This window comes from Molothrus ater, chromosome 13 (genome assembly GCF_012460135.2).
Source record: "Molothrus ater isolate BHLD 08-10-18 breed brown headed cowbird chromosome 13, BPBGC_Mater_1.1, whole genome shotgun sequence".
NCBI lineage: Eukaryota > Metazoa > Chordata > Aves > Passeriformes > Icteridae > Molothrus > Molothrus ater.
Genome location: NC_050490.2, coordinates 10,329,924 through 10,348,280, shown reverse-complemented (window position 1 = coordinate 10,348,280; position 18,357 = coordinate 10,329,924). Strand labels below are relative to the sequence as shown.

Sequence of the window (18,357 nt, the reverse complement as noted above, 5' to 3'; positions counted from 1 at the left end):
AATAGAATTTGGCCATAGGTACAAACTGATGCAGAACACGTGTAGGCTGAAATTCAGAAGAAAATTTCAAGTACTCAGACCATGCCGAGCAGGAATAACCTCTCATTAAAATTAATAAAGGCAAGAATCTAATATACTTTTGTATTAGAACACAGCTATGAAAGGAACAGCAGGGTCCCTGAGGTTTGTTTCTCCTTACATCCTTTAAGGAATGTGCAGAAAGGCATCTGAAACTTCCTACAACTGTACCTTAACAGAGTTACTGAAACAATGTAAAGAACAGTGCCGTGACAGAAGAGAAAGACAAAAGCAATACAATGCAAACTTCTGCCGTTTAAAATCTGAAGCCAGAGCACCGAACTATGCAGTTCAGGCTTCCAGCGTACTGAACACAGCTTCCTGCCTATCAGGGACCACCATACCGGCATTGTATGGCTTTGGCAGTTCTTAGCCTCTACCTCGCATAGCATTTACCCGCTGAACACAAAGGCACGGAGGGAGGGGAACATCCCCTCAGGCCACCCCGAGGGACGCGGGCCGCACCGGGCGGATCCCTGCGCCCCCCGAGCCCCGCAGCGCGGTCCCCCCGCTCCGCGGGCAGCGCGGGCGCGGCGAGGCGGCGGCGGCGGGACTCGAACCCGCGGCGAAACCGCGCGGGAGGCGCAGGCGCGGTGCCGGCAGGGTCCGCGGGAGCGCAGGGGACGCGACTCCCACCAACTGCGGCCGCCGCCGCCCGCGGGGCGGCCCCGGGAGCGCGTAAGGATTGCGAGGGCGGCGCGCTGCCCGCCCGCGGCGGAGCGCGGAGCGGAGGGATGTGACGCGCATGGCGGCGGCGGCGCTCCCCCTGCGCCGGCAGGGAGGCGGCCCCGCGCCGGGCGCCGCCTGCCCGGCCGCGGCGTGACCGGGGCCGCGCCGGCTGAGCGCTGCGCGGGGTGATCGGGGCCCGGGCGGTGACAGCGCCTCGCGGCGCGGTGCCCGGCGCGGAGGCGGCGCTGCGGGCCGGCAGTGTCGGGGCGCTCCGCGGCGGAGCCCCGCGCCCCTTTCCGTCCGACCTGCGCGGGGCCCGGCGGGGCGATGTAGGGGACATGCCCTGACGGGACGACGAGCGGTCGGGGCGCCGCCTGCGAGGGCACAGCTGCGCCAGCGGAGCCGCCCGCGGCGGGTCGGCCGCGCCCGGCGAGGCCCCCGAGCGCCGCCGCTATGGCTGGGGCCGGGCTCTGGGCGAGCATCAAGTCCCTGCTAGGGAAGAGCGAGGACCCTCTGTTCCTGAACGACTCCAGTGCCTTTGACTTCTCGGACGAGGTGGGGGATGAGGACTTCCCCAGGTTTAACAAGCTGCGCGTGGTGGTGGCGGACGACGGCTCGGAGGCGGCTCCGGAGACGCCGGTGAACGGGGCGTCCCCGGGGCTCCCGTCCGACGACGAGTCCCTGCTGGAGCGGGACATCGCCCTGCGCAGCGCCCGGGCCGGCCGGCCGGACCCCTGCAGCGGCTGCAGCAGCCGGCGGGAGCGCTCCAAGCAGAGGAAGGTGAAGAAGCGGCTGACGCTCGCTGCCCTCCTCTACCTCCTCTTCATGACGGGGGAGCTCATAGGTGAGTCGGGGGCCTGCTGTGCCGTCCCTCCGGCGCGGTGCCTCCCAGCTTGGTCTTGGCTTTGGCCTTGGCTTTGAACCATCAGTCCTTTAGAGAGACCAGAGAGATGAGCTGCACGTGCAGAGAGTGAGAGGGAATAAAATCCGCCTGTGTTTTCCTTGAATTTGCTACTTTCCTTACCTGAATTTTTCATCAATTCCTCGAAATGGCATAAAATATACAAATTTTTCTTTGTCTAATGGATTTTATTTCTTCTTGTAAGTTTTTAAGTTGTTTTTTAACAAAGGAGAAGTAGCATGAACAATTTCAATCGCAGTATTTTTTAATCAACGGCCATAAAATCTTGCTGTGCTTGCAACAAGAGAAGAGGAAAATACAGTTTTAAATGTGACATTTACCATAATAATGGAAGTAATACTCGGGGGTATTTGTCTTTATCCAGATACAGTAATACACACTATTACTTAGAACTAAAAAGACAAGTCCTGAGCTATCAACAGCAATCCAATGGAGACATCACTCCCTTGAGAACTTCTTGATGTCCTGCTGTGCTCTGGACTAGCATGTGCTCCATCCAGACATAAATCATATGAGCACAGTCATTTAAAGTGACTGTTACTTTAACGCTTCCTGCTACAACATATGAGTACCAAGTAGTTGCATTAAATTATTTGTGGTTTTTGTTAGTACTTGCAGAAGTAGTGGGGTTTTACCTGAAAATTAGTTCCCAATATAAGCACCTGATTGTTGGTCAGAAGAATGAACCTATTGCTCAAGTTCAGCTTTTATTGCTCCCTCCCAATGGCTATGCTGTGCAGGATGAGGAGTGCATTATACACCAACATTATACAACTGTGCTTTATCAAATAGGCTATAGCAGCATAGACTTGAAATAAAATACGAGTGTCCTTGAGATGCATAGATTAGCTGTTAAATGTTATGCCTTTGGCACTGTCTAATCATTTTTACAAAGTTCAGTGTTTATCCGTTAATCTCTGTTCATTTACTGTGTCCTGTTGCTATCTGTATTTTGGATACAGCCATGCAGTGCAAGTGTCTGTTGGGTGTGACTCAGCCTCCTGAAAATGCTTTAATGTTCTTACCCACTGTCCCCTGATTTGGAGTTGTGGGGAGCACTGCTCAGTGCCAGTACCTTCATGTGTACGTTGAGCCAGGTCTCTCCATAGCAATTAAATGCTTTTAAATTTCTTAAATTTCAGTATTCAAGTCTGAATCAGAGCAAATCAGATTAATTGCTTGCCATAATTCAAACACACACAAAAAATCAAATTATAAAAACTTTCTGGAAGTGAAGAACAGGAGCATGGGATCTACATCCTCCTCCTGACTTCTGCAAATTGAGTCAATTGAGTACTTGTGTGAAGTGAGCTCATGCTCTTAGATGCTTTTGCTAGGACAACTGTGAATTGTGTTCTTAAGACAAACTTGTGTAAGATGGATAGGGAACAAAATAGTTGCTAGAGGATAACTATTGCAGTTTGTCCCACAGATGTAGGGGGAAAAAAACCCCTACAAGAAATGTTCAATTTTTCAGAGAGACACCAGAGTATTGACTGTGTCTGCACCAGTTTTATTTGGGGCCTTATTTCAGGAATGTGGGTTAATGGAAAAAAGTGGCTTTGCCTTTCAGCATGTCTCAGTGTGTGGCTGGTCATTAATAACAGGCCACAATACATCAGCTTATTATGGCTAAGGCACTGTGTGTCAAACCTTTGGGGATTTGGCTGAATGCCTCCATTTACCCCCTGGCTCCATGTTTTTTCTGTGGCTGAGATTTTGGTTCAGCATGAACTCAGGTAAATTTGATAAGCAATAGTGTTGTATTTTAGGCTTAGACATCCTTTAACAGGAGAGTGATGTTAGTTGATTGTATCAGAGTTCTGATGTACACTGAATTTAGTTCATCTGAAGGGCCTCTTACTGAATAATGTCCGAGCTGTTGGCAGGTTGATGCTCAGGTCACTGGGAGTGTTTCTGTTTGGAGCTTTGGATCCAATTCATGCTGTTGGAGACCTCTCCATAGCTAGTGCAGGGAGAGCTCTAGAAATAATAGATGCTGAGAGTAAAAATACTCTGATCACTGTCACATCATCTTTGTTCTTCCTGCACAGTCAGGGCTTGATCAGGCTGGATTTGTCTGTACAGAGTATTGGTGCTGTACTGTGGACTTGTCCTCCTCAGCTCTGGGTGTGCTGTTCCCAGCCATATTTCGTTCTTTGGACACAGAATCAGAGCACTGAGGGTCAGACCCATCAAATATTCAGGCATCCATCTTCCACAGAGAATAAATTATGGGTTTGGATAGCTCTGTAATTCTGTGGATCTGGATCTGAACGACTTGTCACAGGGCAAATAATAATCAGCAGAAGAGTAATTAGAGATACAGCCCCCAAGTCCTGGGTCAGTGTCCCACCTGTTTCATTTATTTCACTCCAGCCTGTACTGTGTTGTCTTTGGTTGGTTTGAAATTTCCAAACTTTATGAATTGATCTTAAGCTCAGGTATTTGGGAAACTCTGATCGTGTAGGGTACTTTACCTGACTTCATTCTATGATCTTTGACAGATTTGAGTTTCTAAAAGAAAGGCAGAAGATTCTATCAGACAATTAATTTTTTCAGTAAAAATCTTTCTGGTGTCTGTTACCAATGTCAAGATGAAGGAAATCTTGTTTCAGCAGCTTTTTTTGTGAGATCTTGATTGGCATACTTTTTCCAAACTCATTGCTTCAGCCTATCTCAGTGTTTGTTGGTTCATTTGATGACCAGTTAGATAACAATTTACACTTTGGGGAAACCATTGTGCATCAAGAAATGAAAAACATATTGCAAGTCCTAATTAGCTTTCCTCACAGGGTTTTGATGTTTTCAGCTATGTTTAGAGATTTCTAATTGATCATCCATGAGGAGAACTGCTGTCCTTCATGGGTCACTGAAAACAGTGGTGAGCCATCAAGCTATTTGTAAAGGTTACAGATGTCTTTTTTTCCAAGTTGCCAATTGTATCTAAACAGCCCCTAGGCAGTACCTTTAACCACGTGATGAACCAATACCTTTAGAAACAGAGAACCTTTGATTTCAGGATTTCCTAAATGGTAATTATGTTTTCTTAATCCACATGCTGCATTATGTTTAGCTTCAGTATCTGAATTCCTTCCTTATACTTTTATTTTGAAAATCTTTAGAAGTCAGAGGCTAGCTGAAGTGGAATTGACTCTTCTTGGATGAAGTGATTCTCAAAATAATACATATGAATCAACATATATACTCTAAATAATGATATATGTAAAGTGCTGAACTAAATGTCCTCACATATAAATGATTGTTTCTTCTCTGTTGACTATAAAAGAGGTTGAGTTGCACTTTCTAAATATTTTTTTTTAATTATGGGAGAACACAATTCAGAAAGGAAAGGCATAACTCATTTTATTCAAAAAGTCGCTGAATTGCTAAATCTTAAAAAGTCATTGTTTTTGAGCTGTGATGGCCTTTTGGAGAATTTCAGCCTCAGAAGAATTTGACATAGAAGTTCTGAACAATTGAAGAAAGGGGCTGGAGGAAAGGAGCTGTTTGAAATGTAGTGCATTTGGTAGGTGGCCACAGCACAAGAGTACTGCAGGACAGCTGTGCTCTGCGTTTGGCTGGGGAGGAGAGAGTACCTCTCTCTGCAGGTGTGTACATAAGAACACCCTCAGCCACACACATACAAAGGTTTTATGACCAGTCTTAAAAACTATCAGCCAGTTGTGAATTCCCCCTTTGCTATTTCCTCTGGTCAGCCTCTTCACTAAGACGATTTTAATTGTATATGAAGATTTCTTTATTTGAAATGTTAGTTGGAGCCTGAAGCCTGCCAAATGGCACACCAGCTGCACACTTTGCTCAGTACAATTTACAGGCTGCATGACAATCTCAAGGTAAAAAGAGAAACCAAATATTCGCTGAGCTGACACTGAAGATTTGATCTTTTCTGAGATAATGGGCTTACCTTCAAGCATATGGGAGACAACACAGCCTGTTCTTGACTCCCCTCTGTATAAGGGATACTTAGGTGAGAGGTGCATTGTTTAAATCTCTCACTCATCCAGTAGCAGCTCTAGCAAGTGAATTGGAACAAAGATATTAACCTTTGATCTCAGGTTATTTGTCTCAATGCAGCTCATTATTACAAGAAAAAATTATGGTAATCAATAACAAAGAAAAATGCTGTACAAGTGAAAGTCATTGTCTGCAATAGATATTGCAAGAACTTACACACTTCTGCCAGGATGGGGAATAATTAACGTTAAATGATAAAGTAATGAAAATAAAAAAGTGACAGGGTAAATTTCATGGTCATTGAATCTATGGAGTTCTGTTCCTGTTCTGTTATGTCAGAGTGTTTAACAGATGTAGTTTAACAAAAGAATCAGTTGATTAAACACATGTGCAGTAATATGTAGAGAAAAGATACAAAACTGTTTTGGACCTGATCTTGCAAACATTGTGATGCAAGTAGTCTCTGTTAGAATAACAGGAGTGAATCCTTTTTATGTTACTCTTAATAGAAAGCACACTTGACTGCACTTTTAACTATGGTAGCTTGAAATTACAGCATGGCATTTTGCTTGTAATGGCAAACTCCCCTCCATGTTTAGTGGGTATAAGAAGGGCTCTTATATACTCTTCTGAAAATAAATAACTATAAGCTGTGCAAGAGGATATTATGTAAAATAATTAAAAATGTCATATGTCCTGACTTTTCCTATTATGTTTTCAGGTGGCTATGTTGCTAACAGCCTAGCAATTATGACAGATGCACTTCACATGCTCACTGACCTTAGTGGTATTATTTTGACCCTCCTCGCTCTCTGGCTGTCTGCAAAATCTCCAACAAAGAGGTTCACTTTTGGATTTCATCGCTTAGGTATGTAGCTATCAGTTCTGCTGGTACAGAGTATTTTAAGCAAAACCTGTAAAGACCACCTAATTCTAGAAGAACAGGTAGCTAGAAAGAAAGTAGTAACAAACCTAAGAGATGCTTTAACTAATTCTCAATGTCCTGTCACTGGCCATTTGGGATACACTGCTTAGGTTGTATTGCTACAAGTGAATAGATTAAAAAAAACAAAAAACCAAACTTGGCCAAAAGTTTGACGGCAGAATTTCATTCAGTGGGAGCAGGGCAACTCCCTCCAATTCTGAATGCTTGATTCATCTTCCTTCTTGAAGAGGAAGGCTGGGGAATTGAATTCATGGTGACATTGTTGGTGCAGGAGCTGTGCATGTCAGCCCGTGGTTGTTCACAACAGATTATTCACAGTGCCCAGGAGTTAAAAAATCTTGTTGACTTCAGCAGAATTGTGATACTGGAAAAAGGTCCTATTCAATGTGAAAAATTACATTTTAATCCACAACTAAGAAGTTATGTAGAACATATTATTAGAGAGCTCTGCCCTGCCAAAGCTCATACAAATCAGTATTCCTCTTGCATTCTCCAAACCACAGAAAGCTGAGGTCAAAATGCCCCATGGTTTGCAAAATACAGCAAGTTACTTAACCTCTGTCCAGTTTAGGTGTCTCTAAAAAGAAGTATAAACAGAATTATGGACTAACCCTTGGAAGAATATTTTCAGGATTTATTACTTCACGTTTGGAAATGTAATGATGATAAAGGGTGTTTTCATGTGGCTACTAACTGGATATAATATACAGCTGCAGGTCTGTAGACATTTTAGCAAAAACTTCAAAGTATCTTTTTCATGAAATAGGTAATTTCTAGTGTCCCAGTTTTCTACCTGTTTTCTATAACACTCTATAGCATACATTTTTCAAGGAATTTCATTCTTGTGTAGTCACTATTTGCAATTCTTATTTTGGCTGCTAGAACAGCAGTAGAATTCAACAACTCCATCACTCCTTGTCATTTGTCATCAGTTAGTCACTAGTGCATGAATGCATAACTCTGTACACTAGCTAAGCTCTTTGGGGCTCTAGCAAGAGAGCATTAGCAATGCCAGCATTTCCCATTACAAACTTTTCTTTCATGAAGTTTTAATTTTGTGATAGGAGCTCCTCTGATGCTGAAACCTGACCTTGCAGGTATGCCCCTGGCATTTGCTCATACTCTACAGAAGGATGTTAGCATTTATACATACTTTAACCCTATTTCAAAATAATTTGGGTAGTTACATGTCTTTGTAACTTTTCTAAAATCAAATAGCACAAACCTTGAACACACCTAGCTTAAAACAGGGGTTTATCTAAAAAAAATAAAAGGACCTTACTTAACCATTAAAATATTATTGAGTTCCGTAAATTTTCGCTGACTTTTCAATCAGTGTGAAAGAAGAAATCCCTGAGGATTCCTGCCATCTAATTTTCTGTATATTTTTTCTTTCCAGTTTACTCCCAGGAAATATACTAGTCAAATACTAGCCTGACTGACCCAGTGGTGGTCCATGGGGCAGATGTGGCCCATAAAATTAATCTGTACAGCCCTTCTCTCTAGGAGCAGCTCCAGGGAGCAGCCTCTCAGTTCTGCAACAATTGCTCCTCCTTTTCTGCTCGCAGTGCCAGCAGGTGGTCAAAGACTAGAACAGGTTGTGGAGTGGAAATACATGAAACCCACCTGGAAGCAGCCCTGAGCAAGCCACTGTGGCTGACCCTCCTTTGAGCAGGACTGCACAGGTTCCAGGGGTTCCTTTTTACTTCAGCCATCCTGGATGAGCAGCAGGAGAGCCTGGGGCTGGGGAGAAGTTTCTGTGCTGCAGGAAGGAAGAGGAAGTCAGTCAAGGCTTTGCCAGGGACCCCCAAAGTACAGAAGATGGGATGGTTCAAAATTACTATATATACTATAGTCTTTTTAAAAATCACATTTGTGAAATTTATTTGCCTGATTTTAGGCACCCAGTCTGAATGCTGTGGCCTGAGGGCCCAGTTTCACACATCAGTGAGTGCTGGCAATGGAACAAAGCAGTTTCTAGGGTATATCCTTGTTGTAACACATTTTTTCAAGTAACCTATATGTAAGAAGCTTGTCAGCAAATAATATCAGTTCAGCAATAGTTTAAACTTCACAAGAGAAATGTTAAAATATGTCAGCATGTTAAAAGTAGGGTACAGATTGGGTATCTGTCACAGAAGAATATGTGGATTATTTGTTTAAAGCTGGGAATATGTGCAAGAACTGTGTCATCACTGACCTGCTCTGCATTAAGTTTTAAGATAATCCATACATTCAGTAGGCATGAAAATGTTCTAATGTACAATGTTTCTGGTACTTGTTATCATTTTTGTTTGCAGAATGATGAATTTTCAGTTATTCCCATAACTATCACTTTGTAAAAGCAACAGACCTGTTGTCTAGTCAAATTCCAGAAGGAAGTTAGCACTAATTTTCATTTATTTGAATTCTCTTTGAATACATAATATATAAGTTCCATCTTCAGTTTTATTCCCTTTTCAGTTATGAAAAGGAAGCTGACAGATTCAGGAATAGGTTAGAAAAGTGAAGACAAAATAATGGAAACTGCAGTCATGTTAAAGAAGAATTAAATTCTTGAAGCCAAAAATAGTTCAGTTTCCCCATACCTCCTTTTCAGCAAGACACTGAGCAGATTTAAGCGCAGATATGGAACCTGGCACTCGTCCATTGCTGCAGAGACAATGTTAGTAATGACAGAATCAGCCAGTCCACTGAGACTGTGCACAGTTCATTTCACAAGAAGGGAAAGATCTCAGCACAAATATACAATGCTGACATGACAGTGACTCTGGAAGAAACTGCAAGGAAAACACTGGTTTCCATTGCAGAAAATATGGGTTTAGATTGTAAAAGCACACTATATTATTTCTCTGGTAAATGCTAATGTGCTATGGCTTCACAAGTTTTTCAAAAAGCATTCTGGAAAACCTTCTAAGCAATGTATTGTGTATTTTTAGGACTGTTGCCCTGAATAATCTGCCAGCTTCGTAAAGATAATTTCCATTTCTGTGGATATTTCCAGGATTTTCAAGTTGCTCTGAAATCATCTCAGATTATGACAGTTGACTTTCAGAGCCTTGTTACTGCCTGGTAATGCTGTTCCTCATCCAGGCATTGACACACTACCCAGCAGCTGAATGTGTTGGTGTGAGTTTCTTCTCCCATAATGATATTATAATTCAGTGCACAGATCAACTGATTTTGGTGACATTAAAATGCTGATATAGCTGTAATACTCAATAAATAAAATTAAAACACTTCTGTGTTAGAGAAGACATCTGCAGTAACCCAAGTTGTACTTCAGGCTGACAGATTGAAAGCAGAGGAAGAAGAGAGGCAATTCTCAGATGAGTATTCTTAGAACTATGGTACAGCCAAGGGCAGAATTTTGCCCTAACTGGAGAATAAATCAGGGCAACGTGTGGAACTAGGGGGAAGAACAACCATTACAATTCCAAGTAAATTAATTCCACCTCTGATCTTTGAGTTCACAGAGGAAGGCTGAGATCCCAGTGATCCATCTGGCAAGTGACAGTAATGAGCATTATGCATAATGATTACAGATTACTCAGGCATGGCTGCAGATTTATATGCAATACAATGGAGCAAGCATTAAGGTTTTCCCAGGGCTTTTTGTAATACCCTGTATTAACTTGATTATAACTGAGACAGTCTTTAACTGGGCTAATGTTTTCTCTGCCAGCTGTGTTGCCTTTTTTTTTAAGTTTCAGCTGCTGCAGGCGATAGTTTTCAGAATATGAAGCTAGAGGGTAAAAGTACATTTATGATAAAAGCAATCTAGTGGCCCATTTGGAAATACCTATTTTCTTTATAGTAGGACCTTAAAACTGTAGTGTGGACTCATCCTTCTCAGGTTTGTGTGCTATCACCAGCACAATTTCATGACTTGGGTACTGAGGCAGCACAAAAGTCCCAACCTATAAAATATTTAGCCCTGTTTACTCCCATCTGAACAGCAGGAACCTCGTAGAGAACTGTAACCACTCTCCACAGATATAAATGGCAGCAGAAAGCATAGGACAATGAAATACTAGTTTTTACTAGTTTTCTAATTTTTATTTTTATTTAGATATATGTTTCCTTTTGAAAGTCCCTGCTGATAGATAAAATTCCTATGCCAAAATAATAGTCATAATGCTTTTGCTTTTTGTGAAATAATAATATTTGGTAAATATTAGATAATATTAGAACAGCATATCACAGCAATACAGAAACTTACATTAAGCAAGCCTTTGTAGCTGAAATCTGCCTCAGATAACATTTATGAACACTTATGTCAAGGAGCTTAAGAGAATAATGTGTGACAAGTTTGTACTGTTTGATTTCTTTAACATTTTGTAATTTCTTCTCCATCCTAAATAAAAAAGGATATATAAAAATAATAAATAAACCCAGTTAAATACTCTGGACACTTAAAATCAAGGTTTCCCTTATTTGTGGGTAGGCTGGTAATGTTTGAGATCACCTCTCCTCCTCATCCCTGGACAAGGCCTTTGCCTGTGAATTCTCAGGCAAACGTTCTGGGTATCTGAAGAAGTCAGGATCATCACCTGTGCAGAAGTTTTCAGAGAAAACATAATTTGAGGTATATACTGATGACAGGGACATGTGAAGGAGTTTATTAGAACAAAGTCAGTTGGTTAATCCTATTTTACAGGTTTTATTTATCACACAACTTGTTTGTTTATATTGGTATGATATGGATAAAGTAGTTAAAACGAGGCCCTGTCCACATTCTAATTTGGAAATAGAAGCGGATCTGAGACACAGTTTTATAATGTTCTTTCCTTTTTGTTTGCAGAAGTACTGTCAGCCATCATTAGTGTACTGCTGGTCTATATCCTTATGGCATTCCTGTTGTATGAGGCTGTTCAGAGAACTATCCATATGGACTATGAAATAAATGGTGATATCATGCTCATCACAGCAGCCGTCGGTGTTGCAGTTAACTTAATGTAAGATCTCTCTCTCCATTAACCCTCATAAATGTATTTCTCAATAAGCTGCTAATCATTCATGGTCTGTAACTTTGTCATGGGATGTAGTTTTGCTGGACATCTTAATTTTCCCAAATAAGACAAGAAATTACACCGAGTATTATTTTTCAATTATTTGGTTTAAAATGAAAAAATCCTAACAAATCCTCCCCACCCAACAAACCCTAAAGCCTGTTTCTTGAAGCATCTCTCTTCTTTCACTTTCAGAATGGGGTTTTTGCTGAATCAGTCTGGCCACCTTCACTCCCACTCCCATTCCCACGCTCACTCTCACGTACCTCAGCCGAGCTCTCCGAGCGCAGCCCAGGGCAGCAGCCACGGGCACAGCAGCCACGGGCACAGCAGCCACGGGCACAGCAGCCACGGGCACAGCAGCCATGGGCACAGCAGCCACGGGCACAGCAGCCTGGCAGTGAGAGCAGCGTTTGTGCACGCCCTGGGGGACCTGGTACAGAGCATCGGGGTGCTCGTAGCTGCCTACATCATCCGCTTTAAGGTAAGGAAAGGCCTCTCCTGGAGGCACGGGGAATCTTGGCAGTTCAGCTCTGGTGATTAAAGTCAAAAGGGGCCTGTTTTTATAAGTTATTAAATATAGCTTTTTAATGATATTTTAGGATAAGCTTCTTACATCATGCAAAATCAGCACAACTCTCTCTACTATATATATTGACTTGGAACTAGAAGTAACTGTGTCTTCTGAGTCACATTTTTCTAAGTGATCTTGTTTTCATACATCCTTTGACATTGTGACATTTCCCTTCTGCAGCCAGAATACAAGATTGCTGATCCTATATGTACATATGTATTTTCCATACTGGTGGTTTTTACAACAGTTCGAATTCTGTGTGACACGGGAGTTATTATTCTGGAAGGTAAGATCTCTGCCCATTCTGCAGTACTTTACATGGAAAATACCAGTTTTCTTGACATCATGATCCCCATCTCTGTGTGGATTGTACCTGGAGACCTGTCTGTCTTGGTGCTGCTTTAGTCTGGTGGTTCTTTATGGCTCCTCTAAATTGTAGCAATTCTTAGGTGTATTTGACTGTGGCCAGAACAACGCAAGTCCTGTATCTGCACACTCTTTACCATCAGGAGGTGCAGATGTGAAATGTACAGAACTTTCTTGTGTGTCTGCAGTGACTCTCAGCTGAATCAAGTGAACATTTGCCCAGACTCAGTTCTACACTCTCACTTTTATTACTTGTACAGTCAAAGTGAATGTGAATACAGGTAAAAGGAGGCACCAAGCACAGGCAAATGGCTGGACACATGGTTCATGCCAGTCCTGTCTTCCCTTCTCCCACAAGTGCCTTTGTATTACTTGTGTGTATCTGCTGTTCCCATAGGGGAAGGTGCAAGTTAAGAGTGATGTAAAATGCAGAAAAAAAAAAGAGAAGAAAAAGCTGAACATGGGCTGAAGGATCTTATCTTGTGTGACATAGAGGGAAACATGTCAGCAACATCCTTTGCTTTATCACAGCTTACATGGCAACTATTACTGCTTGATCTAGTACTATTACTTTATAAAATGAAGATGTTAGGGCTGGGAGAAAAATCCTAGGTTTTAACTGCACACTCCTAACTGTCTCATGTGAATTACCATCGACTTTACTTTTATTATGTAACAAGTTTAAATCAGAAACCTCAGAATCTTCAGTTAAGTGCTTTTGCTGTCACATAAGATTAAAAAAAAATCTAACAAAGTAGAAGTTCACTGAGAAGGCAAAAATGATGAAATTTGCAAAATCCTCAATTAGCTCCAAGGCAACAGATTTAGCTGAAGAAAACTGATAAGACAAATTAATGAAGTATCAGATTCCAGATATTTTGTGTTGTAGCTGTTTGCATAGGCATCCCAGTTGTCATAAAAGATCTCTATATTAATTAAGTCATTGAAAGTGATGGTATGTGGGCTTTATGCATGCTAGGAAACTTTTCCAACTCAAATTCAGAATCACCAGACAACGGACTTGCATTTATACTGGAAACTGCTGCTGCAACATCAAGGCCCTTGAAGTTGTATCAAATTTTGGTATTAACTTCCGTTCCTCTTTATACTAAAAATGCTAAATTAAAAAATTAAATAGCTGTCCAACACAAGCAATGAGATTCTAGCTTTTAATATAGATTTATAAGGAAGAATGGAAGCCCATCCCAAGTATGATGTAGATACGAGAATTTAAGTCCATTTTTCCTGGGAAAAAGAAAGCTGTACAAATACCAGAAGGTTAGCTAGTTATTTATCAGCTACATCATTTTTGATGGTCTCCACTAGAAGGAGAATTTTGTTTCATGTGAGACAGTCCTAGACACTGGACTTTCAAAAGAGACAGTACTGGAAATTACGTAATTTAAGAGACAGTAAGGCATCAGGTTCAGAGAAGTCAAGCAAAAAGTCTGAAGAAATCTGAGAAGCAAATTGCTGAACTCCTCACAGTATACATAAAGAAACTCCATAAAACTAGAAGATAAGCAATAAAAGCTACTGTAGCATCAAAACTACTCAGAAAGTGTTTATTCAGTACTTGCATTAGTTTTTGACCCAAGTTGATAATCTAAAATTTTGATTTTGCCCTTTGTACAGAAAAAGGATGGTGGTGGTAAGTTAGAGATGTGCTGCTGAAAATACCAAAAGGACTTGATCTCTGATTTGCAGAGAGGACACTCTGTAAAACACAGTCCTCTGTGTTGACCACTGCACATGGACTACTGTATCCTGTGAACATGATCTCAGATACCTCAAAAGCAGTTTCAGGAGACAGGCCCTAGTTTGTTTGGTGTTTTTTTAACAGATTTTGACCCTAGAGTCCAACCTAAGCAGTTACTAAGGGTTAGAAGCTGCAGTGGAGTTGTCAACAAAAGTACATCATTGCAAAGGATCTAATGCTGCTGTTGCCAGAGCGTGGGTTCTGGACAGGACAGATTCCACTGAGACAGCTCTGCAATTCCTGTACAACTTCTGTATCCATACCAGACTGAACTGGCCCATTTCCATATTATTTTCTGTTGATAACATAGAAGTTACTAATCACCTCCAACAGCACAAATTCTAATTCCTCTGACATTGAGATCTGTTGTGACATTTTAAAGGCTACTGAGACTCTCCAGAAGACAGAATTAATTTTATCTTGTTTGGTATCACAGGAGTTCCAAGGCACTTAAATGTGGACCGCATCAAGGAAGACTTGATGAAAATTGAGGATGTTTATTCTATAGAAGATTTAAATGTTTGGTCTCTCACTGCAGGAAAAACAACTGCCATAGTCCACTTGCAACTAGGTAAGCTGCTGGATAGCATAATTCTAAATTAAATCCAAGTTTAGGAAAACCCCACCACTTCCTCTTCATATTGTTATTTAAATTGAACCAAGAAATATCATTCTGGGGAAGGAAAATCTACTAACTCTGGTTTTGTACAGCAAGGAATAGAACAGCTTGGCCAAGAAAGAGATGGTGTAAATGAGAACTGTGCAAATAAAATATGTTCATACTAAAATGTCCAATGAAGATTCTTTGGGTATGGAAAAAAACAACACAGAATTTCTCCTCAGAAATTTTCTACATGTTTAAGGAAAAAAAGGGTGCAATCTAACATATGAAACATCTAACAGTCTAACATATGAAAAATAAATGTTTTGCCAAAACATGTGCTGATTCAGACATCAAACTATTCTATGAATATCAGTTCTTAGTAGGAAAGCTCAGGTTTTTGGGGGGATAGTATCAAATACACACCGAGTTCTATCAAGAGAGGTGTAAATTGATGAAGAGAGAGCACACAGTGACCACAAGAACAATATGAAATTAATAAAGTGTGAGCAAAAATTATTCTCATCGGTGGCACTGTGGTAAGTTTGAGAACATTTGCATTGCTCAGGTTTCTCAAGGAGTGAATTTATTAATTCTTTTCTTAATTTTGCAGTTCCTGGTAGTTCATCTAAATGGGAGGACGTTCAGTCCAAGGCCCGGCAACTGCTGCTGAACACGTTTGGAATGTACAAGTGCTCTGTCCAGCTTCAGAGCTACAAACAGGAAATGAGCAAAACCTGTGCGAATTGTCAGAGTTCCAGTGCCTAATTTCATGTTTTGGGAACTGCTGCCTTATTCTTTACCTTGTGTAGTCAAAGACTGAGAGCAATAAATGCAAAATGAAAATTATCCAATAGTAACCATTAATATGTGGATTTGTACCATGGGACATGCAGCAGGGAGAACTGGTGCTGCGAAAAGTGCAGTGGTTGCCCTACAGAACATTTATTTCACTCTCTCCGTTGTACTGGTTTATTCAATTTATTATGGTTTTGAGACACAGCTGGTTTTGGATTATTGTTTACAAACTGGAACGCGGCTCTGCAGATACCTCACAAATTACAGTCCAATATTGCCCTTTAAACATTATGTACCACAAAGTACCTGCACTCCAAGAGGAGCATCAGGCATTCAGTATTTCAGTCAAAAGTCTCTAAAGCTGATCATACCAGGGTTGCACAATATATCATGATCCCCAAATTAATTCTTCAGTATTTTTGCAATAGTAATTTTCAGACAGTATCTCAGACTATGAACACATACATTAAGTTGAATTCTCATGGAAACTGTCTCTTTGGAGACACTGCAACATACAGAATTTACTGTACCCAGACCAGAAAGTTAGCTTTAATCTGGGCATTCAGAGATCCAGACAGGAAGATCTTTGCCCAGACTTCTGGTATTTATCTAGCGACCCAACACTGGACCCAAAGTGTTTTAAGTGATCAGTTATCTTTAATGTGTTTTAGAATAGGATTTATACATTAGAAACAGGTTATTTATTTTATAAAGTTTTGACTTGTAAGAGGAATTTATTATTAATAATCTTGAATGTCTAAACCATCATTTGATTCACATTAAAAGGCCATTAGCATGCATTCTAATTGTAATTAATAAATGTCCTGTAATTGATAATTTTTTCCATGATTGTTTTGTTTTAAAAGAAAAGTCAAATGATAGAAGTGATATTTGACTTGGAAATACTCTCAAATGCAATCTACAGATATGTGCATCTAACAGGAAAGTGGGGAGCAGAAGTTTTAGACATGAACAATTCCATCCATCACAATCTCTGACCTTTCATCTTTGCTTTAAGCACAGTGTGGCAGCATCCTGACAGGAATGCCACTGTGATAGCAGTTCCCACTACTTAGCTTATGGATAAAGCAAAATCCAAGCAAGCTCTGTAACCTGAAGGTGTTGGACAACAATATCATAACAACCTACAGTGGCAGAAAGGCCCTTTTGTATTTACAGAGAGGAGGCAACCTGAAAGACTGTGTATTCATCTGGACAGCTCAGAGTCCACAAAGTGGAACTGTTTGGCCTCATTGTGGAACCCCTGTATTGTGAATTGTGAATATTTATTATCTTTATTGTGTAAAGATAATAAATCTTTACACTAAGCTATCATTCACCTACAAGCCCAGATTGAACCTGCTTCTGACGTCAGTGGCATTCAAGAAGCGAAGGGCAGCAAGAACACGATGTACAAAGTTCAGAAGATGGCAAGAACTTGGCTTCAATATTTTTTGTTTATTCTGTACTTTCACCTTATGCAGAACTTCCACTGACATGAAAAGTAGTTCTCTGTGTGGATCAGAAAGGAAAGCTTTTGCCCAGTTATGGTTATTGTGAATACTTCAGCTATTTTCTGTTTTGAAACTCACTAAGGTTTCACATTTTCATAAGGCTGATTTGGTGGTAACAATTTTGGCTTCTTTTCCTCCCTTTTTGGATTGTATCTGTTTGGGCAAGAAACAGGAACACTGGTGTACAGCATGGGAGTGTGTGCTGCTGAAAAGCAGCACTGTGCTTGGGAAGGTAATGCTGCAATAGAAACACTATCATCAATTAAGCCATATCACACTTCATGAAAAATGTGCATCCCATCCTTTCAAACTTACTGGCAAAAACCACAAACAACAGGTATTTTGCACATACTAATGCTCAAATAGGGTTTTAATTAAATTGGGGTTTACAGTTGATGTAATTAGATGTTGAAGTACAGTAGACATGTATTGTATTTGCAGTTTTTTAATAATTTACTATACATTTGTTTAATTGAAGAAAAAAGGTGTGTTGTTTTATTGTGGGTTTTATTAAATCGATTATTAAACTTCACATTGTCTTATAAAATATTTATTTGTATTTCTCTCTCTCATCATCTTTGAATTCTTACAGCAATCTGATTCTTAGGGCAGCTGTATTTTTAAATGTCTGAACACTCAGCCTTAACTCAGTTTGCAGATGCTATACATAGAATTAATTAAGTCTGTCTTTAGTCAGAACAATTTAAGACTTGTGATTTCACATGCAATAATTGCACTTCAGAAAGTATAAGCTGACAAAGTACGGTGAAGTATCATCATAAAGCAACTGGCAAAACATTCCTGAAACCCTACATTCACTCTTGAGGGGCCCTTGTTACCAAGGTCTGTAGACTGGAAGTTCAGAGAAAAGGCAACAGAAGATGGAATGAGAATAAAGAATAAAAGAATCAGTAAGTTTTTATAGCTACTCCAAGATTGTTTTCAGTATCAGCTTAGAGAAAAGGGGCATTATTATAATAAGGTCTCATGTTTTTCCAGGCCAGATTATTTAATGTGGCTAAGATAGTTTACACACTCTTACACTATTCTTTTCCTTCTAACAAATCCTCTGCCTGAAATGAAAATGCATATACTTGACAGAACTTCTTTCTAAACAAAAAACTTCCAAGATCCAAGCAG

The 18,357-nt window shown here is 40.7% G+C and overlaps 1 protein-coding gene across 1 annotated transcript; it reads left to right on the top strand.

Annotated features, from left to right (window-relative positions):
• Window positions 1-868: 868 nt before the first annotated feature.
• SLC30A4 (solute carrier family 30 member 4) lies at window positions 869-17,766 on the top strand. Its single transcript, XM_036389391.2, has 7 exons — window positions 869-1,591; window positions 6,369-6,515; window positions 11,398-11,551; window positions 11,801-12,089; window positions 12,360-12,465; window positions 14,741-14,875; window positions 15,519-17,766. The coding sequence occupies exons 1-7, from the start codon at window positions 1,201-1,203 to the stop codon at window positions 15,671-15,673; spliced, it is 1,377 nt and encodes a 458-aa protein (XP_036245284.1). The 5' UTR covers window positions 869-1,200; the 3' UTR covers window positions 15,674-17,766.
• Window positions 17,767-18,357: the final 591 nt, after the last annotated feature.

What these genes read in the sequence shown, in the direction of transcription:
- SLC30A4 (XM_036389391.2), top strand. Translation starts at nt 1,201, where the DNA reads ATGGCTGGGGCCGGGCTCTGGGCGAGCATCAAGTCCCTGCTAGGGAAG. An exon ending in CCTACATCATCCGCTTTAAG is followed by an intron (nt 12,090 to 12,359) that starts GTAAGGAAAGGC and finishes TCCCTTCTGCAG; the next exon opens with CCAGAATACAAGATTGCTGA. An exon ending in CATAGTCCACTTGCAACTAG is followed by an intron (nt 14,876 to 15,518) that starts GTAAGCTGCTGG and finishes TTAATTTTGCAG; the next exon opens with TTCCTGGTAGTTCATCTAAA.